Source organism: Hyperolius riggenbachi, chromosome 2, assembly GCF_040937935.1.
Source record: "Hyperolius riggenbachi isolate aHypRig1 chromosome 2, aHypRig1.pri, whole genome shotgun sequence".
In the NCBI taxonomy this organism is placed as follows: domain Eukaryota; kingdom Metazoa; phylum Chordata; class Amphibia; order Anura; family Hyperoliidae; genus Hyperolius; species Hyperolius riggenbachi.
The window spans coordinates 96,551,743-96,574,994 of record NC_090647.1 but is presented as its reverse complement, the minus strand read 5'-3'; the positions used below and the strand labels follow the sequence as shown (position 1 = coordinate 96,574,994).

At 44.4% G+C, this 23,252-nt stretch overlaps 1 protein-coding gene across 1 annotated transcript in view; it reads left to right on the top strand.

Annotated features, from left to right (window-relative positions):
* Nucleotides 1-23,252, top strand: part of TRPC4 (transient receptor potential cation channel subfamily C member 4) — a 345,635-nt gene that overhangs the window by 129,449 nt on the left and 192,934 nt on the right. The window contains exon 2 of the mRNA XM_068267093.1: nt 4,886-5,285. Within this exon, the coding sequence (XP_068123194.1) occupies nt 4,908-5,285 (378 nt within the window). The 5' untranslated portion in view covers nt 4,886-4,907. The remainder of the gene's footprint in view (nt 1-4,885; nt 5,286-23,252) is intronic.

The window sequence follows — 23,252 nt, the reverse complement described above, 5'->3', positions numbered from 1 at the left end:
TAACGATCGGTGGGCGCAGAGAGTATCTGATTACCGGTGATCTGCAGTATCACCGGAAATACAGATATATACCAGATTATAAGTGAACTGCAGTCTCACCGATAATCCGATATACAAACTAACCTCTGATCACCCGAGTAGAGTGTAGTGTTTGGTGTAACTGTAACACTAAGAGGACAAGGCCTCAATGCAGTAAGGAGTACTGCACAGATTCCTTCCGCAGACCTGAGCTCTCCAAGACGGGAGGAGTCAGACTGACAGTAGGAAGGGATATCTGAAAGTGACCCTCAGGAGGAAGGATCGCTAACAGAGCGAGGAACCGCCTCTAACGGTAAGGTCGGTTCTCAAAGTCGGACAAGCCAGGTTGTACACACACGGACAGATAAAGTACAGGATCAGGAGGCAAAGGCAGAGTCAAAGTACAGGCAGGGTTCAGCAACGGGGTATCAGAAATATCGGGGTACAAAAATCAGGAGGCAGAAGCAGAGTCAAGGAACGAGCCGGGGTTCGGCAACAGAGTATCAGAAATATCGAGGTGCAAGATCTGAGTTCAGGAGGATAGTCAAGGCAGGCAAACGTCATAACAGATAATCACAATCAAACTAGTACTTTAGCTATCAATAGAATCTAGCTTAGTGTAGGATTACAGCTCCAGCTGGTCCCGGCACACTAACGGATCTAACTACGGATCTGGGTGCTCCCACATATGTGAACGCAACGCCAGACAAGGAGCAAGTGAACAACCAGCAGTATATATACTCTAGGACCTTTCCAGGACCTCCCTAATTGCTGGTCCAATGGGAGCAGTGGAATTTGTCAGCTGACCCAGCTGGTCAGCCGACACCCTTCTAACTGCTATTTAAACTCTGCCTCTGTGCTCGCGCGCGTGTAAGTCTGAATCTTGGTGGACTATCAGTCCCAGCCACACCAGTACTGTTTTGCAATGTATCTAATGCGGGGGTCGCCTCTGATGTGGATTCCGCCGTTACCAATGCGGATTCCGCCGCACTGCCCATGCGGCATGCGGCGTTTTTTCCGCGTTGTGACGCCATGCTGGTCGCGGAAACAGCCGCCTCACCTCGAGAGACGGCGGCTTTTCCGCGTTTCCTCACAGAGATCTTGTCAGAATTGGAAGTAAGCGTTGTTTGAAGAATATGGTGAGCTTCTGAGCATAACTGACGGCAAGGCAAGTATGTAATATTCATTTACAGGTACATCATGTGTTTATTTTAAATCAGGTTCACTTTAAAGAGAAACTCCGACCAAGAATTGATCTGAATCCCAATCAGTAGCTGATACCCCCTTTTACATGAGAAATCTATTCCTTTTCACAAACAGACCATCAGGGGGCGCTGTATGACTGATATTGTGGTGAAACCCCTCCCACAAAAAGCTCTGAGTACCGAGGTACTTCTGGCAGTTTCCTGTCTGTGAACCCTGTTGCATTGTGGGAAATAGCTGTTTACAGCTGTTTCCAACTGCCAAAACAGCAAGCAGCAGCTACAAATCTTGCCAGCAGTAAAAATGTCTCCATGTGATAAATGGCAGAATATAAATCAGGGATTTAAAAGATTTTACAATGGGCAAACATGAAATCATTTATACATAATGATTGTAAAAATGAAGCACTTTTTTTATTACATTATTTTCACTGGAGTTCCTCTTTAAATCAGCGCTATATACTGAAAATACTGGGAATAAAATACACTGTTTTATGCCCTATTGAAATGCCTGCAGGTGTCTGTGATTTCCTTTCAGCCCTGCATCACTGTGGCTGAAAACAAGAATATGGGAAGCATAAACACATTTATTAAGAAGCGTAGACAGGGAAGCCGCACAGATTCCTAATCAGAGTGCAGGCGGTTGCATGAATCTGTGGGCAGGAATGTTATTTCGGTCCCAGTCCTATGAGTCATTCCCGGGCTGCTTTCAGTCACGAGCTGTAGAACTCTTGTGCTCTTAGGAGGTGTTTGGGGATTACTTTTTCTATCATTACCCTTTAATTATGAAAATATTGCTGCTTATCTACGAACACAGTGAGTCGGAGGTGGATGATTCAAACAATAACAATGGGATGCACATTTTGTGAACAGGCAGAACTCATAAACCTACGTGTGTATTCATTAATTACCTTCTTCAGTGGGGGTGGTTGGTTAAAGGAGGCTGTGCAGTGAAGCAGTACTCTCCTTCTCTAATTCTAGTCATGCATGGATAGATTTCAAAGCAAACCTGAGGTGAAAATACACTGGTAAGATAAACAATTGTACCTATCGATTCTTATCCTGAATAGGACTTCCTAGAAATTCCACAGTTTTATTTTGTATCTAAAAGTTAAAGTGGGTCCGAGATGAAAAACTAACTATAGCAAGTAACTTGTCTATATATCTTATGTACAGTTTAGATGGTTTAAACAGCAAATCTGTCTGCATTCAGCTTTAACAGAAAATGATTATTTCTTCCTGTGATACAATGACAGCAGCCACGTTGGTTTGTAAACATTACACAGAGGCGGGCTTATCTGCACCATCAGCACTCAGACTGAAAAAAACCTAATCCCCCTCCCTCCTCCCCTCTTCCTCTGAAATCTCTGGGTAGTAATACCTCCCCCTCCTCCTGCCCAGACTGAGCTCCCATGAGCCCTTGCTACTGCCAAGGCTCTCTGAAAACTGTGGGTGGGGCTTATTTAGTTTATAAGGAATTAGAGTATTAAAACAAAAACAAAAAAGTATTTGACTTGAGGAATGCCCTATAAACTATAGGAAAGGAACGCAATTATGCAATGAGTAAAAGTTTACCTCGGATCCACTTTAAGGTTTAAAGTAGGATTGTCAGCCACAAAATCAAATTCCATTTACCCACTGCTCTGTGTTTATTATGCAGCGTGCAACCTGACCCTGCAGTGCAATTCCAATATAATCATAAATGTTTCTGGTAAATCTTATGTCAGTCAGCCTGGCTCTATTTGGTACATTGCTGACGAGAAGGAAGCTTGTCTTCTCCCCTCCCACATTCTTGCTCCCCACTGATTGGCTGAGGGCAGTTCAGTGTGACACGAGGATGAGAAGGGAGAAGCTGCTGAAATACGATCTATGCTGTGCTCACTCACATGCATTTACAAAGCAAGCTAGATATGACAGTGCAGTTTCTAGGAGAAAAAAAGAGTAAGTGAATAAGTGAGGAAATGACATCAGGATGGGCTTAAGTCAGAAGAAGCAAACATGGAAAATTGCCAGGGACAGTTTTCTCTTTATTTACCATATAAAATTAACTGAAATCAAAACGTGGATGGTACAATACATATGTTATGCAAGTAGAACAAGTATTTATCTACGTATATATGTTTTTTTCCCTGGGATAGTTTGGCTGTCTCTGCTAAAGTTTTTCCTGTCTCAGGTGCATGATGGCAGTATTTTATTGTTACTCATTCAGCCCCCACATAGACAGATCTTAAGTACTGTACTTTGTATTTGTTCCCTGCGCCAACAAGTGTAACAAACACATTTCCAGTTACTGTTGCCTGCTGGGATTGAGAATTCATCTCTCTGATGAGAGTTTTAGGCCAACTTCTGTATAAACCCATTGCTAGCCTAGGGACTAGTGACACATCTGTTACTATGGAAGGGGGAGGAGGAGGATAAGCAGTGCATGATGGGGTAGAAGCATTGTAATCAGTGATCTGTCGGGTGTGGATGTCACTAAGGATCAGGCATGCAAGATTTTTAGGTGCTGTAAGGGGTCTCCTATATACCCCCTAGACGTCGTGGAAAATGCACAGGTATTTTCACATGCATTTTTCTGGCCCAGACCAACTTCCCTCATCTTTGGACTATTAACAAAGAACTTTCTATAATTTTCTTGGACTTATAATTTCCAAAAGGACACAGTAATTCCATAGACTGGTCAGAATTTATCCAGTTATTATTTCTTCTTTATTTTTCCCAATGTTTTACTATATCAAGTTGTTCATTTGATATTGAAGATTTTTGTAATTTTAAAGTCATCTTTTATGCATTATTTTGTAAATAAACAATTAAAAATTAATTTGTCTAAGCGCTTGTTCTGAATATCCTCTGCAACCTTGCCTCTCAGAGAGAATATTACCATAATCATTTTATTAAAAATATATTGTATTTTTAGATGGGCTGTACAATAACCCTAATTCCTGCAGAACTAGCTAGAGTTATAATTGTGTCTTACACGCTAATGTGAAGTGGTGGCAGCTTACCCGATCTCTGAACGAGATCACAGATTGTATTAATTGTATATACAATTGAAATTGTATTGTGTGTGGATTCACCAACAAAAGGTTACTTTGTCTACAATGTTGAATCCCTTAAAGTGAATCAAGCACTACTTTTAGCACTCAGGGCATCTAAGTAACACATAAAAAATGGACGCCAATAATGAAAATCATTATTTAAAAAAAGCAATGTTAAAAGTTTAGCAGAGGCTTTTTACCCTATTTCCGAGGCCTGTCTGGCCACAGAAATGTCAGGCAAATAAGGACTGATGTAATTACTTTATTGCACACATTAGCAGATAGCAAACAAAAGCTTTCATCAGCAGGGAGGTTGGGACATAGGACACTGTGCTTCAAAGAGTTTAGAGCAATCACAGATGCTGTCTTCATACTTTCCACTGGAAAAATAATGGGCAGCTATAAGGGAAAGTGGGAGCCTTGCAGCTCCTATAGCTATTAGAAACCAAGGGGAAAAAAGTGGCACTTGGTTCCCTTTAAAAATACCCCCATTGTTTGAGGGCTGAATGGTAATCTGTGACAAGGCGAACAGGAATTGGAGGGTGATGTCACTGTAGTCTTTTTTATAGTGCAATTTAATAAGACAAATAAAACAGATGGGCATTTATTTGTACCTTTTTATTCCAGAGACAAGCTATGATGGCATAAAATGGCTCAATTCTATTACAAAAGAAGCAACAGTTCTCCTTTCCAAGACCGGATCCCCCTGCGCATTGTGCGCTCAGAATCTGAACTCTCCTTTTATGAGAAGCAGTACCTGACCTCGGTGGAGAAAGGGGACTACGCCAGCGTCAAACAAGCTCTGGAAGAAGCCGAAATCTACTTTAAAATCAACATCAATTGCATTGATCCCTTGGGAAGAACTGCCTTATTGATTGCCATTGAAAATGAGAATCTGGAACTGATTGAGCTCTTGCTGACCTATAACGTCTATGTGGGGGATGCTTTGCTGCATGCCATAAGGAAAGAAGTAGTCGGGGCAGTGGAGCTGCTGCTAAATCACAAAAAGCCAAGTGGAGAAAAACAGGTAGGTTACTGTTATTACTAACTGATTGTGTTCACTATAATCATTTGTTTTCTGCTACATGTAATGGGCTCATCAGAATGTTAATGAATTCAGGGGAATTCTTTATTGTAGTAGTGTAATGTCCTGTTATAGCCACATTTCCTCTGTATTGTCAAGTAATGTAATAGTTATTGCAGCTGCACCAGGGTCCCTGGAGCTAAAGGGCCCACATGAGGTCTCTTCACCAGTCACTGCATTAGCTCTTTACTGGTGCCGTTGTGATCAGTGGTCTATATGCAATTCACTTTTTCTCCCAAGTTTTCTCCTAGATGATAATTTTTCATCTCCTATTTTAAATTACTTTCCAGCACTTTTAAACTGAGAAAGTAACAAAGAGTAAGCTAAAAAGTACTATGCAAATTATTTTGATCATTTTATTGATTTCTATTGGCTTAAAGAGGAACTGTAACGACAAAACGGCCCCTGGGGGGTACTCACCTCGGGTGGGGGAAGCCTCCGGATCCTAATGAGGATTCCCACGCCGTCCTCCATCTGTCAGGGGTCTCGCTGCAGCCCTCCGTGCAGCGGTGACGTAATATTTACCTTCCTGGCTCCTGCGCAGGCGCTCTGACGGCTGACGGCTCCGAAGTAGGCGGAAATACCCAATCGCCGTCGGGTCTGCTCTACTGCGCAGGCGCAAGTTTCCGGCGCCTGCGCAGTAGAGCGGACCCGACGGAGATCGGGTATTTCTGTCTATTTCCGTGCCGAAAGTCGCCACAGCGCCCCCGCTGGAGCCAGCAAAGGTAAATATTGAACTGACAGTCGGCACAGTCGCCGGCTGTTCAGAGGGCTGCAGCGAGACCCCCGTGGGACAGAGGACGGCGTGGGAAGCCTCATTAGGATCCGGAGGCTTCCCCCACCCGAGGTGAGTACCCCCCAGGGGATCTTTTTAATGTTACAGAGTCTCTTTAAAGAGAGTCTGAAGCAAATTTTTGTTGCTATGTTTACCTTTCAATTCGCTTCAGAACTCTCATTACCCGCAAACCGCAGCATCCCGGCTGAAAAACGAGGGCTGCCGACCCCCCAAATCCCCGGGGGTGAATCTGGCCGGCGCTTCCTGAAGAGGCAGAGCTCTCTGCTGTAGCTCTGCCTCTTCTGATGTGAATCGCGGCAGATCGCCACCTCTCCCCGCCCCTTTCACCCTTCCTTCACAGAGAGGAGAGGCGGAGATCGACGCGGTGAGGCAGAGCTACAGCTTATAGCTCTGCCTCTCAGAGCAGAAAAAGCCACCACCAAGTTGGTCGTGGATGTTTGCCAGGGGATTTGAGGGGTCTGCAGCACTCGTTTTTCAGGGGGGATGCAGCGGTTTGCGGCTAATGAGACTTCTGAAGCAAACTAATAGGTAAACAAAAAAATGTAGCTTCAGAGTCTCTTTAACCCTCTGGGCGATACAATTATATCGCCCAGGAGGTGGCGCAGCACTATTTTTTTTAATTTTTAATTTTTTAAATCATGTAGCGAGCCCAGGGCTCGCTACATGATAGCCGCAGCGCAGCGGCATCCCCCCACCCACTCCGATCGCCTTCGGTGATCAGAGTAAGCAGGAAATCCCGTTCAGAACGGGATTTCCTGCTGGGCTTCCCCGGTCGCCATGGCGACGGGGCGGGATGACGTCACCGACGTCATGGACGTCGTGACGTCAGAGGGAGTCCCGATCCACCCCTCAGCGCTGCCTGGCACTGATTGGCCAGGTTGCGCAAGGGGTCGGGTAGGGGGGGGGCTGCGCGGCACGGCGAGCGGCGGCGGATCGGCGGCGAGCGGCGGCGAGCGGAAGTTACACGCAGCTAGCAAAGTGCTAGCTGCGTGTAACAAAAAAAAAATTATGCAAATCGGCCCACCAGGGCCTGAGAAATCCTCCTGCGCGATATACCCCTGAGCTCAGCTCGGGATTATCGCTCGGGATTATCGCTCAGGAGGTTAAAAGACATTTTGTTGACAAGTTTAAAAATATCACCTAGTAGAAAACTTGGGAGAAAAAGTTAATTGGTCAGTTAATATGGGCCAGTGTTGCTTGCAAATTTTCACCAAAGTCATTTTTGCATTGAAAATACTATTTTTGATTTCTAGAACATTTTCGTGAAGATAGTTTGTCTTTGCGCATTTTCATAAAAACTTGAAAAATCAATATTTTACTGTGATATTTCAGGAAAAGCGCAAAGCGGGGAAAACAATATTTTTACCGCAAACATCTTTATTTTTACCGTGAAAATTGAAAATGGGAAAAATAAATGCTTATATTTGACTGGTGACCTTAGCCCGTTTAAAAACGGGCTAGGTCTGTCACTAAAACGCGCTACATGTACCATTTTCTGAGCGTTTTTGCTCAATGGTAGGTATAGGGAAATTGCAAGCGCTTTGTATAGCGATTTCCTGAGTGCTTTTAAGAATAAATACATTATATTTATTCATTTCCGGGTCAAAGAGATCACTTCTGGATTGACGTCAGGAAGTGAAAATCTTAATCACTCAGCAAAAGCAATTGGAAAAACACTTAGAAAAGCGCTTACACACGCACAGGTAAAAGCGCTTTGAAAAGCGCTCTATAAAATCGCTCAGCGCTTGCGATAGCGATTTATAATGTGAATAAGGCCTTAAAGGGACTCCGAGGAGTGCCCAAATTTAAAAGAATATACTTACCTGGGGCTTCTTCCAGCTCACCGTAGGCGGCGAGGTCCCCCGGCATCCTCCTGGCTCCTCTGCTTCAGCCTCCGCCGCCCCCCCGTTACCGGCGTCACCCTGTGACACGCGGGCCTGGTGTTGGCTGGCTCTTCCTGGTTAATGACGCAATGCGTCATCACGCCGGCCGCTTCGCGTCATCACGGTGGCCGGCGTGACAGGTCTGCACATGACCTGTCACGCCGGCCGCCGTGATGACGCGAAGCGGTCGAGCACTCCTCGGAGTCCCTTTAAGGTAATCACAAGTTGATACATAAGTGCAGCTTTGCTTGGAAAAATATATACATTTTCAGAAAAAGTTATATCCCCATTAAGGGCTTTTACTTGATTGTCACACATCTCCTTTCTGAAGACATTGGAAGCACCAGTTTTTCCCAAGGCTACTGACATTATACAAAGGGGAGGGGTCATCTGTAGCGGCATTTTGTGTCTGAGCTATATGCGCCATAATTCTTTAATGTTATTGTTATTACTATGCTTTATTTATAACATATTACTCAGTGCCGTCAGGGACTCACCGACTGAATGACAACACTGTGTGATAACAAATGATAAATAAATGAGGAGAAATGTACGCTGCCGGCTCTCATTCTCATCACATTTATGACTTACAAATACAAGTGCGCACTGACCTTGCCAATCAGAATAATAGACTGCTCACAAGTCTGTTTCATTGACTTCCAGTACTACCTCCTTGCTTGGTTGTCTGAGCTAACATACTGTACATACATAAGGGAATCTGCTTAGGGTTCAAGACTATAGATGGGCCCCAATGTGAGAGTCAAGAAATAATGTACAGTGTTGCATAGTTATCAAAGGGGTAATTATAAGAGCAGTAGACCTTGCAGCTCTAGGGCAGAGCAGATGAAAATGCCGCACAGCGCCGCGGGTGTAATAATGGCATATATACACATATATATTATTTTTTTTAAATATGTAGACTAGTGGGATGCAAATAATTCCAAAATCCTGCACATTTCTGTAGCTCTGGGGTGTCAAACTCCCAGTCACGGGTCATCCTCAAGGTCTAGTGGCCACCTTGTATCCTTTTATTATTATTATTTACATCTTCAGAAGCACTGCCATATTGTCTTGTCACTTTACTGTCTATGTATAGATAGTGTATTGTATGTATCATAGTCTAGGGCCAAATTTAGGGAGTAGAGATGGCCTGAACGGTTCGCCAGCGAATGGTTCCCGGCGAATTTCGGTGGTTCACGTTTGCCCATGAACGCGAACTTTATGGCGGTTTAATTCGCCTACATTATACTACATCATTAGGGTCAACTTTGACCCTCTACATCACAGTCAGCGGGCACATTGTAGCCAATCAGGCTACACTCCCTCCTGGAGCCACTCCCCCCCTTATAAAAGGCAGGCAGCGTCAGGCATTGAACGCACTCATTAATTAGAGAAGGGAAAGCTTCTGCAGACTCTCATAGGGAAAGCTTAGTTAGGCTCTTGTAGGCTTCTTGGCTTGTTCCTTGCTGATTCCTCTTGCTAAAAAAGCACCCCTCAACAGCTCTTTTGAGAGCCAATCTTGTTCTTGTGATCCATTTTTTTGTGTGTGTCCCACTGACACTTGTGTTGCATAGACAGCCTTGGTAATTCCTATTGTGTATGCCACTGTCAGGCCCAGCACATTCAATGACTGCCTGTATGTGTGACAGGTGCACATTGTAATACCCATCACTGCATATACCTACCTGTTGTTCACAGTGCACCTACCTACCTACGTGAGCGCATGCAGTGTCACTGTGCCTGTCCGGTACCTGTCTGTGTGGGACAGGTGCACATTGTAATACCCATCACTGCATATACCTACTACCTGTTGTTCACTTCAGTGCACCCACCTACGTACATGAGCGCACGCAGTGTCACTGTGCCTGTTCGGTACCTGTCTGTGTGTGACAGGTGCATATAATAATACCCATCACTGCATATACCTACCTGACAGTCATTGTTGTTCTATGATTGAGCTACCACAGCCCGGCAACCATATGGGTTTGAAAACCACCACGGCCTGCACTCTTTCCACAGTGCGCACCAGTCCAGCACGGCTGTCACTACACAAACAGCTGTTTGCGGTGCGTTACACAGTGACTTTGGTGTGTCAGTGTGAAGCAGTACTCTAATTACACTCCCTGATTGATGTATACACATGCAAGATGTTTTAAAGCACTTTAGGCCTCCAATTTAGCATGCAATGATTTCTGCCCTTAAAACGCTGATTTGCGTCAAATACAGATTTTTCCCTGGGACTTTTGGCATCTATCCCACTCATCCATGCAAAAACTCAGATGTTAGACCCCTTGAAACATATTTTCCATCACTTTTGTGGCCAGCATAAGTGTTTCTAGTTTTCAAAGTTCGCCTGCCCATTGAAATCTATTGCGGTTCTATTCGCATGAACTTTCGCGGAAGTTCACGTTCGCGAACTGAAAATCAGAGGTTCGGGCCATCTCTCTTAGGGAGAAGCCAATTAACTTATCTGGAAGGAAACCAGAGTACCAGGAGGAAACCAACACAGACTTAGGTTGAACATACAAACTCCATGCAAATAGTGCCTTGGCTGGAATTTGAACTGGGGACCCAGCGCAAGGCAATTGTGCTAACCACTAAGCCACCATGTTGCCCAAATATCTACAAGTATCAAATATCTCCCTTATAAATTTCCCAGCTGTCTAATGCCCTCACCCCCTCCCCTATACAGTTCACTGGTGTCTAGTGGCCCCTGACCCTCCCCTATACAGTTACCTGGTGTCTAGCGGTACCCCTCCCTCCCTATACAGTTCCCTATTATTTAATGCCTCCTTCCCTCCTCAATACAGTTCCCTGGTGTCTATGGTGGTCTCCTCCCTCCCCTATACAGTTTTCTGCCTCTTTCTCCTTGGTTATCTAGGGCTTTACCCCTACTATAGCTTCTCTGTTGGTCCAGAGTGGCCAAACATAATGCAAAGTATAAAAGCCAATTGCAGACTAAATTTTATGACTCTGGGGGCCAGATTTGGACATGTATGATATGGCTTGGAAAAATTGACCAATCGAATTGCACGTTGGCGAGATTTAATTGGTCCATTTTCAAACTGGGTAAATTTGCGTACATGATTTGCATAATTCTGTATCAATTCAGAGTTCCATTAATCTCATTGACCATCCCAACACAGTCACATCATTGAGCAAAGCAGTCTCTGTGTGCAACAACCTAGATGGGTGATGTACTATGTGATGTAGAGGCCTGCATCGGGTCAGGTACCCGCAGATACCCACGGTTTACTTGAAATGTGGGTCGGGTTCGAGTACCCATTTTATTTCTTGTGCGGGTTGGGTTGTGTGTAGTGCGCTGCAGGTCGGGAGCGGATAGCGAGGCTACAGGTGAAGGTCGGGTGCTGGTTGGAAAATGTAGACCCACGCAGGCCTCTAATGTGATGTACTATGTGCAATGCTGCAACACTGTTTTTACAAATACATTTCTACTGCTGATACTGGTGCCCACACTATCTCTTGGAAAGTAATCATTGAACAATGAAGTGTGTGATAGCACAAAAGCTGCTTTTGATATAACAGGAAGAAGTTTAAAGAAGGCCTGAACTCAGAACTTCCTCTCTGCTCTAAAAGATAAGCAACAGCTTAATAACTTTTAAAGAAAAACATTTATTTTTACAGCTGATAGAAATCCTGCAATAAATCTGCAGAGTCAACAAAAAAGAGAAAACCAGCTATGACCTCAAAAAAACCGCACCAAATCAGCACAATAAATAATGTACAAAAAAATCATCCTTTATTGAGATTACACACAAATGCTAAAAACATTAAAACAAGGTGGGGAAATACTTATCACCCCCACATATCGGAGAACCAGAGGAATAATAAAGTGCTAATAGTTGCAAAGACACACCACTAAGGGTGTGAAAATGTGTTTACAGTGCGCAATCTATATGCTGGCCCATACAATAGATAAATATACAGCAATCAGTGTACATAATACAACAATGAATAACAATATAAAACTATTTTTATAAATAATGCATACAAAACCACAGGGTAGTAAAGAGACCACAGGGTGGTGCAAGGAAAGTGAAACAGTCATTGGAGGTGACGATGGAAAGTGCAGAGTGATAGAATAAACTGACAACCAGTGCACAGGATATGTGAGTGCTGTATAGTAGAATAGATGGAAAGTGCAAAATAGAGGTGACTAGCAGAAAGTGCAAACAGGAAGGAGTGAACAAGGTCCTACCGTTAAAAAGTATCTCCACAGGTCCCCACCGCTGCTATCGCGATTCGCCACCGATACCGTGGCTTTCTCAAAGTTAATGTACTACCTATTGTGGCTATTTTTATATCTAATTCAAGGGGAGGGGAGGGGACGCCCAATCGTAGCATGGCCACGCTACCTCCTCCATTGCTATGCAACGTAGACGCTCTGTCTGCTTCTGTACCTACGGTGGCCGAGTACAGCCAAACTTGTGTATCACGTACAATAGTACGCGTCCCTAGCAGGAAAGTATGCGTGAGCGCCATCTAGTGTGGGAAAAAGAATATACAATGAATCCCACATTTATTTATTTATGTGGGATTAGTTGTATATTCTTTTTCCCACACTAGATGGTGCTCACGCATACTTTCCTCCTAGGGAAGCGTACTATTGTACGTGATACAGAAGTTTGGCTGTACTCGGCCACCGTAGGTACAGAAGCCTACAGAGCGTCTACGTTGCGTAGCAACATGGCGCAATGGAGGCGGTAGCGTGGCCACATAAGGTCGCAAAAAAATGACTACCCGCCCCACCTGCTGGCTATAAAGTGAAAGTTAAAAACAAGATTAAAGGGAACCAGAGACGTTGGGGGAAAGATTTTATACATACCTGGGGCTACCTCCAGCCCCATACGCATGGATGGCTCCCACGCCGCCGTCTTCTGCTGCCTGGATCCGCCGGTACCGGGTCCCGTCATTGCCGCCAGTCGGCCAGTCGGCTGGCAGACGCTGCCAATTGTCCGCATCACACGGGGCTCCCTCCATATACGTACGCATGAGGCTGCCTATTGCGCCCCTGTGATGCAGACAGTTGGCCGGGTCCGCCGGAAGTGACCGATACAGGAAGCGGAGGATGGCGGCGTGGGAGCGATCCAGGCTTATGGGGCTGAAAGAAGCCCCAGGTATGAATAAAATCTTTTTCTATTTTTTTTTAACGTTCCTCTCTGGTTCCCTTTAAGGCAATAGATAGAGATTAAAAGTAATGACAAAAAAGGAAAGATAATAAGTAAAGAAATATTTAAAAATAAAAGAGAGTATATATGCAGTATTATAGGCAATCCTGAGCTTAATCAAAAATCACAATATCATTTGAATACATGAACACACCCCTGAAGCATATGCACAAGATCTGATCTACAAAAGACAAACTTAGACCAAATTTCACTACAAATAATAAATTAATTATAGGAATGCAAAACAGTGGATGGGCACTACAGCTCATTCCAAGTCTTCCGACGAAAGTCCAGAACATAAGAGACATTCCTTCAGAGGTCCATTCATTGTACTTAGATGTCAGAGGTAAATCTGCAGAGTGTCTACTTCCTGCTTTCATGAAAGCAGACTTAGGGTTAACGTCTTGTGTTTACAAATTAGCTGCTCTGCCGAGGATTGCTGAGAACCCTGAGTTGACACGTCTGAGAGATCAAATTACACTTGTGATTAGTCAGAGATGAGGGGGAATTAGAGAGGTTAAACTCTCTAAATACATACAGGGTGCATGTCTCTCTGTTTCCCTTCTGTCCTGTGCAAGAGTTCGGGTCCACTTTAACTCAGAATGTCATGCAGAATAAAATATAGTATAAAAGATCTCATGATTTTACTTCTGATTCTAAAAGTGGGTCTTATAAGGTAAAACTCTGTTTAGTATTCAGCATATATTGAACCTTGAATTGCTAAATATTCCCCACAATTGCAGTGATTGAATGGAACCCTTATGTAATTATGTGATGCACATTAATCAGAACTTGGTAATCAGTTGCATTTTGTTGACTGATTGTCATTTTGATCAGTTTGCATTGTATGTTTTGGTCTGCAGCTAACAGGTGTCTTTACAGAACAGTCTGACATAGTGTGAGCAAACAATTCTCTCAGACAATTTCCACCAATCCAGAGAGGGAATTAATAGTGAAAACCCTCCAGGCCGTGTGGGCGCTTTTACACAGGGGCGGTGTGGTAATTTTACCACACCCCTCCACAGGGCAATAACAGTCTATGGAGACTTTCATACTGATGTGGTACAGTGCGCAGAGTGATATTTTCACTGCATCCCCGATGCTCGGACACATCTACATTACTGCGTGGTTCAGCATCAACTTGCGTCGGACAGGAAGTCATAAAAGTCTATGGCGACGTATTTCAGTGTGAAAGGGCCCTCAAGTGTTTTGGTTTTTTTTTGCAATACGCTTTCACGCATGTGATTGCATCTGCCACAGGAAGTGAGTGTCACTTCCTGCTTAGCCGGCTGGCAGGCGGGGATTACCACGTACTAGCGCCGTAAACCCCTGTTTTTGGCGGTGTGGCCAATCCGCAGTGTGAAACTAGGCTAAAGGTTCCCATTAACAGTATACTCTCCCAAACAATCGACTGTATGATCAATCGAATTGGGCACCGTTTATTGTGCTGAGTGATCATTCTATCGATCATTCCGTCAATCTGGATTTGGATTGATTCAATTAATTTGAACAGATTGGTTATTGTAATGATCTGCTCTGCTGTCTGCACAGGCAGGCAGCTTTTTGACCATTTTTCTGGTCTGTGTGCTGCAGGTCCCTGGAAAGGAGACCTGTCTTCACTCTGCAAGTTTCAGAGTTGCTGTTCTGGTGAGGGATTTGCATCCACTTGTCATGCAAACTGCTTATCTGCTTCCTTTGAAGGCTTGTATAAATACCATTTCCTCCCAGAATTCCCTGCTGGTCATAAAGGTTTGGTCCTGCTAGACACACCTTAAGTTTCAGCCCTCTGCTAATTGTTTGCTAATATTATCTTAGAGTAGTTATCCTTGGGAGTGCACTAGCATTCCTTCTAGTGCAGTCAGGTTGTTTATTATCTGTATTGCCTAGTTCTGTCTTATCTGTTGCGGTTGTTCCGTCGCCAGCGGTGGCTGACAGGGAATCGCTCTGTCTGTTTGGATCGCATTCGCCCTAGCGTTAGAGGCGGTGGATCTCTTTGTATTCTGTCTTAGGAGTGTAAGCCAGAGCAGCGGTTGCTACTGGTTGCTCCATCTGTCTGTCTGTTTGGATCGCATTCGCCCTAGCATTAGAGGCGGTGGATCTCTCTGTATTCTGTCTCAGGAGTGTAAGCCAGAGCAGCGGTTGCTACTGGTTGCTCCATCTGTCTGTCTTGTCTGGATCGCATCCACCCTAGCGGTAGAGGCGGTGGTTCCTTCTGTACTCTGTCTAGGAATGTAAGCCAGAGCTGCGGTTGCTACTGGTTACTCCTTCTGTCTGTCTTGTCTGGAACGAACGCTTGCTGTTGTCTCGGTGAGGCAACCGATTAGCAAGCATTCGCGTTTTCTGTATGTTTTCGTTTTTCGTGTTTCATTGGTTAGTCAGGGTTGGTACACTTTGTCGCAGTTGCGCTTAACGTGCGGTGACCGTGCCTTGCACGTGCTTTGTCGCTATTGTGGTTAACGTGTGGTGACCGCGTGTAGCTAGTCCTGTCTGCTCCTTTGTGTTGGATTACAGTTTGTTATTGGTTCTGTCTTTATTGTTCCTATGCTCTGTCTTTACTCAGTCTTGTGTCTCTATTAGCAATCGCCATTCTTGCGATTGCTTTCCCACTTGGTCTTCGCTGTTGTGTGTTCACCGTCGCCAGGTGGCGATTAGATTGGTGGACATATATATTATTATTATTTTAGTATTTATATAGCGCCAACATATTACGCAGCGCTGTACAGTGTATATATATATATATTGTCTTGTCACTAACTGTCCCTCAAAGGAGCTCACAATCTAATCCCTACCATTGCCATGTGTCTATATTATGTAGTGTAAGTACTGTAGTCTAGGGCCAATTTTTAGGGGGAGGTTGTGCGCTGACCACGGAGATAATTCCCCATTTTTTACAGTTATCATCATTTTTTTGTCAACCAAATTGAATGATCATTTCCATCCGATCTTGAGATTGTACCATTAATGGGCACCTTTTCAGTGCATACACACATCCAATTTTAATTGGCTAATAATTGGTCAATTGTACCACTTCCATGTAGTATAAGGGCCAACAGGTTTTGAATACTTTTAACAGATCCTGTAGGTAAGCTCTTCTACTATACAAAAGTAGTAAAATTGGTCCAAAAAATTGATGTGTGTATGCACCTTTAGCAGATGAATAATTACCTGGAGCTGCTGGCTTTGATTAGTTATGGTCCGTTCTTATCCTGGGTCAACGGGAATTTGTGTGTTTGAAGTTTTCACTCATTTTCACTAGGGACAGGCATCACAGCGTTTTCAGTGTGATGAAACTTGTGAAATGCTATAAACAGAAGCACCATCTTGTAAGATGCACTGAGTCATACCACCCGAGAATGAAGAACAACGGTATTAACTAAGAGACTCTTAGGTCTTCCTGAAGATTGAAGATTAGATAAAGTTGTCAGAGTGGGGATCGATATTTCAGTGTGCACAGCTGAGTTCCTGTCCGGAGATCTTACTCTACAATGCTGCTGTCAGCCTACGTTAACCTTTTTTGGCATTCTTAATGGCTGACAGGACAGAGCAATTTGTTGCAAACAGAAGCAGGAAATGTGTTTTTACTGTGAGAAAGATCTACTGGATTGGCAGTATTTAGGAACTTCTACTAATATACAGTATTTGTGTCTGTTAATAAAAGAATGCAGTGTAAATGGTTGGCACACGGGGGAGTAAAGCTAGATGTGCATTCCCGGGAGTCTGCAGCAGCTATGAGGAATGGACATCTAGCTCTACTTCCCTGTGTGCACATCTTTTTGGCATTAACTGGAGCGCCAACCATTTACTTTACGCATCCTTTGGTTGTACAATTGCCACAGGTCTGAGCACCCAGGAACTTAAGGGCTACACGCTAAGGTGTGCGCCCAGGGCCGGCCCTAGACTTTTTGCCGCCTGAGTCAAAATTAGAAAAAATTGCTGCCCCCCCCCAGCCGTGGGTGTGGGGGGGGGGCGCCGGGGTGGAGGGGTAGCGGGCAGAAAGGGGGTATTGGCCTAGCGGTGGGGAGGGGGGTCGGACCCCCCCCTCCCTCGCCTGGATCCCCCGATCTGCGCTGCTCCTCCAGCATTAAACCAGCGTGCATATCATTAAGAGGCAACGGGCGGGGGAATCACTCACCTCTTCTGCGTTCCATCGTGCGTTCCACTGACGTCACTTCCTACAAGGCCGTCCACTTACAATACAGTGGGCGGCGTTGCCGGAAGTGACGTCAGTGGAGCACACGATGGAACGCGGAAGAGGTGAGTGATTCCCCCGCCCGTTGCCTCTTAATGATATGCATGCTGGTTTAACGCTGGAGGAGCAGCGCAGATCGGGGGATCCAGGCGAGGGAGGGGGGGTTCGACCCCCCTCCCCACCGCTAGGCCCAATACCCCCTTTCTGCCCGCTACCCCTCCAGCGCGACGGGCGGCCCCCAGCATCCAAGGATAGGCGGTTGCCGCCCCCCCAGATCTGCCGCCTGAGGCAAATGTTTCACCCCGCCTCATGAGAGGGCTGGCCCTGTGTGCGGCGCTTCCCCACTTCAGCTTCATCTATTATTAAAATTCATCTCTTCTCTAATAAATCATTTCCAACCCATTCTCATGATCACCCATATTCCCCCCAGCTCTTAATTTTACATGACTATGAGGGGGGAACATTGTTGATCTCTGAGTGCTGCTGCGGGGAGAACCAATGGGGTCTTTACCTCCTTGGCCTAGTGTGAGGAGGCTACCTGTACGTCCATAAGGGGGTGGGGGCCGGTGCACTGTAGCTCCGCCCTACATTGCACGCCCTCCAGTGTAATACCTAATTACATGGTGGCACAGCATAGTGAAGAAGGGGATCAAAGTGTTGGACTTAGTTTGACACTTTTATCTGAGTAGCCTGACACTGTGCTAGGGCCTGGTGGTGGCACAGGCATTGAAGAGTCCACATGCGCCCGCATATGTCCCTTTGAGATGATATTTCTGAAAAGTGTTCTCCATCTTTGCAGTTGTTCGACCTCAGTTGTTAGTATTTGCCCACGTTTATCTTCCTGGCTTGGATCTTTTACATGTTTTGTTTGTTAGTTTTCTAATAATGCTACAGTATAGAGCCCTTTTATGTCTTCTTTTAGCTCAGCCTCCTCTGCTCTTTGTGCTTGTTAATCAATCTTTGGTCTCTACTTTTTCCTTTCTTGATTTCTCTGTCCATTTTTTTTATATTCCAGTTGTGCTTTTGCTTTTTGTTGTCTTGTTTGGCTTTGGTTGGTTTTATTTTTAAGTTGTTTCCTGGTTTGTATCTTTTCTCATGTATCTTGGGCTTTATCCATTCTGTCTTTGAGGGTTCTCTATACCCCAACACCTTTTGCTTTTTATTGATGTATTTTCGTTTCTGTATGTCAAATGTCTCCCCTCTTGATGGAAGCTTCTTCTATGCAGCCAAATTTTGATTTGTAGCTCTGCTAGGTGATGGTCACTTCTAATACCGGCACCTCTTCTATTTCTTTTATTTCTCATGGATCTTCTGAATTTCTTGCTTATTACAAAATGATCATGTTGGTTTTCTGTGTGGTGTACATTTAAAATGGCCAAGGGCAAATTTGGCTGTAGGGTGAAGCAGAAAGATGGCTCACACTGCTTTCGCTGAAACTTGGAGCCTTGTTAAATACTATTTTCCCTCTGGGGAATTGTTTTCTAATTTGAGTTCCGGTAATTGCTGCTTTCACTCAGAATAGTCAATAAGTGCTGTAATACTCACTATGACCTGTAGTGGTGCCCAAATGATCAGTGCAACGCTGCACCAAAATTAGCTGATCCATCTGTGTGATGGTCTAGGGAATGATAACCTATTTTATAACGTCTTGTATGCATGAACAAAGATCCTTCAGAAACCATACCATTGCCGGCACCAAAATTGATAAATATTTCTCCATTGAACATTTCATACACATTATCCAGAAATGCACTATAGACAGTATGCTTAAAGGATATTTTAAAAAAAAATCGCAGCAGCAATCAGAGACCACCCAAAACACCTCAATTAGTGGCGAGAAAAGGAGGTAAAATTCATCTTGGTGATAAGTTGTATGGCCGAGCCAAAAATTGTTAAAGCTGCGCAGTGCTGAATTGTAAAAAAACGACTGGTCACTAGGGGAGTATAAACCTGTGATCCTCAAGAGGTTAAAGGACATCGGGTGCGAATTCTATAATCTATTTTTTACCCACCTGGGGCTTCTTCCAGCCCCTCACAGCCATTTCAGTCCCTCGCCGCAGCTCTGGTCTTCTTCTGTGTCCTTGCTAGCCACCCACAAGAATGGCGACCCGCCAGCGGGGTCGGCTCTTCTGCACCTGCCCGGGCACTTGTGCCTGCAAGTCCTTGTCTTCTGGCCTGTACTGCACCTGCACAAAACTACTGCACAGGTGCAGTACGCGCCTGATGACGTGGATGCCCAGGCTCGAGTGACCGTGCAGGTGCAGAAGAGCTGACCCCGCCGGAGTGGCCAGTAGCGACACCAAAGAGGACCGGGCTTTGGGGAGGGACTGAGATGGCTGCGAGGGGCTGGAAGAAGCTCCAGGTGAGTAAAAAATAGATTATAGATTTCGCACCCGAAGTCCTTTAACCTCTTGAGGATCACAGGTTTATACTCCCCTAGTGACCAGTCGATTTTTTACAATTCAGCACTGTGCAGCTCTAACAATTTTTTGCTCGGCCATACAACTTATCACCAAGATGAATTTTACCTCCTTTTCTCGCCACTAATTGAGGAATTTTTGGGTGGTCTCTGATTGCTGCTGCGATTTTTTTTTTTAAACATTAATAGATTTTTAAAAAAATAAAATAACCTATTTTACCTTCTCTCTCCCTCCCCCCTAAATTGTCCCTGACTGCACTCCGTATACTTCATTACCCTCTCATAGGCATCAGTCTATGAGAGGGATTAGATTGTGAGCTAAGGGACAGCCAAGTGACAGCGTCATACAACTGTTTTTTGTGTCTTTTTTTAACATTGCAGCCTGCCAGCTCCATTCCAATCGCGCCTGGAAGGCTGGTAATGGATCCCCGCTCAGTTGATGTGCAGGGAACGGTCACTCATGCATGCGCTCATTCCCTGCTAATCCCCGCCTGCTCTTGACGCGTTAGGTGGTCCTGGGGGAGCCATTCTACGACCTCCCATTGGTGTTAGGCGGTCGCAGAGCAGTTAATCAACATGGTCTGTTATGAACAAGGCCATAAAATGATATGGGCAGTGCACACACATGCAGCAATGCATCACACCAGACAGCAATGTGCATAGTGTGAAAACACTCTGCCACCATGCACATTACGGTGTGTTATAACATAAATTCGAACCACACAGCACGCATCATTGCGAAAGAATGGCAAGGAGGTACCATGCATTGTGATTTGCACGTTGCCGCAAGATGCAAATTTTAAAATCTGGTGCAATGTGCCACAGTCACACGCAACAAATTCATTGTGAGCTTCAGAATAGTTTTATATCAAAATGACAAAGCATGCACTGTTCTATGTTTTGATTTTATGTCATTGTATTACTTTAATGTGTGGGAATAAATATTTGGCATCAATTGAAAGCTTTATCTGTCCTTAAAGAGACACTGAAGCGAAAAAAAATGATGATATTATGATTTGTATGTGTAGCACAGCTAAGAAATAAAACATTAAGATCAGATACATCAGTGTAATTGTTTCCAGTAGAGGAAGAGTTGAGAAACTCCAGTTGTTATCTCTATGCAAACAAGCCATTAAGCTCTCCGACTAAGTTATGCCGGGAATACACGATGCGTTTTTGCGTTAGTTTTTGCCGTCGTTTTCGCTTTCGATAGATTCTACTCTCGATTCACTGCTCGATTCCCCTCTCGATTCCTTATCTTTTCTTATCAATTACATTCACTTGAATGAGGAGAATCGAAACGAAAGTAGAATTGACCAGATCCGACAGGTTGGAATTTATCTATCGAACCCATCTATCTAAAGTAAAAACTTAACGTGTATTCCCAGCATTAGTCGTGGAGAGGGCTGTTATCTGACTTTTATTATCTCAACTGTTCCTGGACTATTTACTTTTCCTCTGCTAGAGGAGAGGTCATTACTTCACAGACTGCTCTGAAAGACTCATTTTGAATGCTGAGTGTTGCGTAATGTGCACATATTATAGAATGATGCAATGTTAGAAAAAACGCTATATACCTGAAAATAAAAGTATTAGAATATTTTCTTATCTTCTAGTAATTATTCATAGTACACAACCAATTCACTATATCATATTTTTTTTTTCGCTTCAGTGTCTCTTTAAAAAAACTAAGCCAAGATTGCCTGCATTGGGTAAACTATATAATAACCATCAGCCGAGAAAGCATCACACCACTAAAGAAACAACTGGCCGTTACTAAGAGGTGTATTTACTGGCAGGTTAACTGAACAACGAGACTGCTACATACTGTACCCCCTCCCCATATGGGCGGTGCCAGGCAGTCACTCCACAAGGCAACACAGAACAAGAAAAATGCCCACAGCCAACCGTATGAAGATAAAATCCAGGTTACTTTATTGGTACCTCCAACAGACAGGCTGACAACTGACGCGTTTCCAACACATAGGTCCTTAGTCATAGCTCAAGCTTTGTCTGCGAAATGTGTCAGCTGCCGGCCTGTCAGTTGGATGTACCAGTAAACTAAACTGGATTTTATCTTCATACGATGTGCTGTGGGCATTTTTCTTGTTCTATTTTCTGGCAGGAGTGGAGGTGTTAATATAGTGCATGCGAAAGAGGTCATACCGAATGCATTTCTTTGCACAGAACATTTGAATTTCTTGCATGTTGTCTTAGTTAATATTCTGAATTCTAAATTCAAGTAATAGAAGTTGCTTCCTTCCTTCAGCTGAATTTGCATGAAATGTGAAACTGTCCATTTCTCTTTGCGCCAAACAAATTTGTTTATTTTATAAAAAAATTACAGGCTGCTGCAAGGGAAAATCAAAGTACATTAAATAGCCTCTCGGATCATAGAGCCTTCCAGAATAACTGCTGGACTTTGAAGAGCCCTTTTAGACTAGGTCCATTGCATCCCATTGCAATGGACAAAATCATTGTATCACATTATGCATCGATATTCCTATGGGGTTTCCACATTGAGTGTGGTGAGGCGGGTTCCAGTGCAGTAACAGGAGTGTAGCAATAGCCATTGCAGCCATAGCAGCGGCTATGGGGCCCTGTAGCAGACGTAGCACAGGCGGCACTTGATGTATTCATGTATTAACGTTCTTGTGTTTCTCATCCCTCTCACTTTGCCTCAGTACCCTTGGACTATATGCCGTGTAGAATGCATGAGAATATAAATTGCCAAATCAACTTATATGCATAGGGTAGATGCATTGCTCAAGAGTGCCTGCAGCTGATGGCCCCATGAGAGTTTCTCCTGTGGTGCCCCATCTCTAGCTATGCCACTGTGCAGTAACGCCCAGCATGCAGTGCGTGGATCGGGCAATGCATGCACTGACAGTGGGAGTTTTCATTGCACTCTATGCCCCACTGTATGGTTTCAACACAATGCTACCATGTGGTGCAGCTTTTTGATATGATCGCAGTGCAAAATACTTAGTGTGAAAGAGCCCTTAAAGAGACTCAGAGATGAACTAATGCAAAGCTTTGATACTTATCCAGGACGTCCTCCTGCCTCATAAAAACGTCTAAGTCCCACGCCATCCTCCCGCGGTCTGCTGTTCAACCGCGGTGAGTCCCGTTAACAGGCTTAGTCGAGGCCAGTCTGGGTTTACTGCGCATGTGCAGACCTCCTGCGCATGCGCAGTAGTCCTGGGCTGAAATCACTGAGCCTGTTACCGGGGCTGAACGGCAGACCGCGGGAGGACGGCGTGGGACTTAGACGTGTTTATGGGGCAGGAGGAGGTCCCGGATAAGTATCAGAGCTTTACTTTCTCTCTAGGTCACTCATCATTGGGTCACTTTAAGTCATTAGAGTTGTGCCAATAAATTATTCTACATTTATTAACAAATTTTGCAGAAGTGGGTGTTGTGTAAAGGCCTTT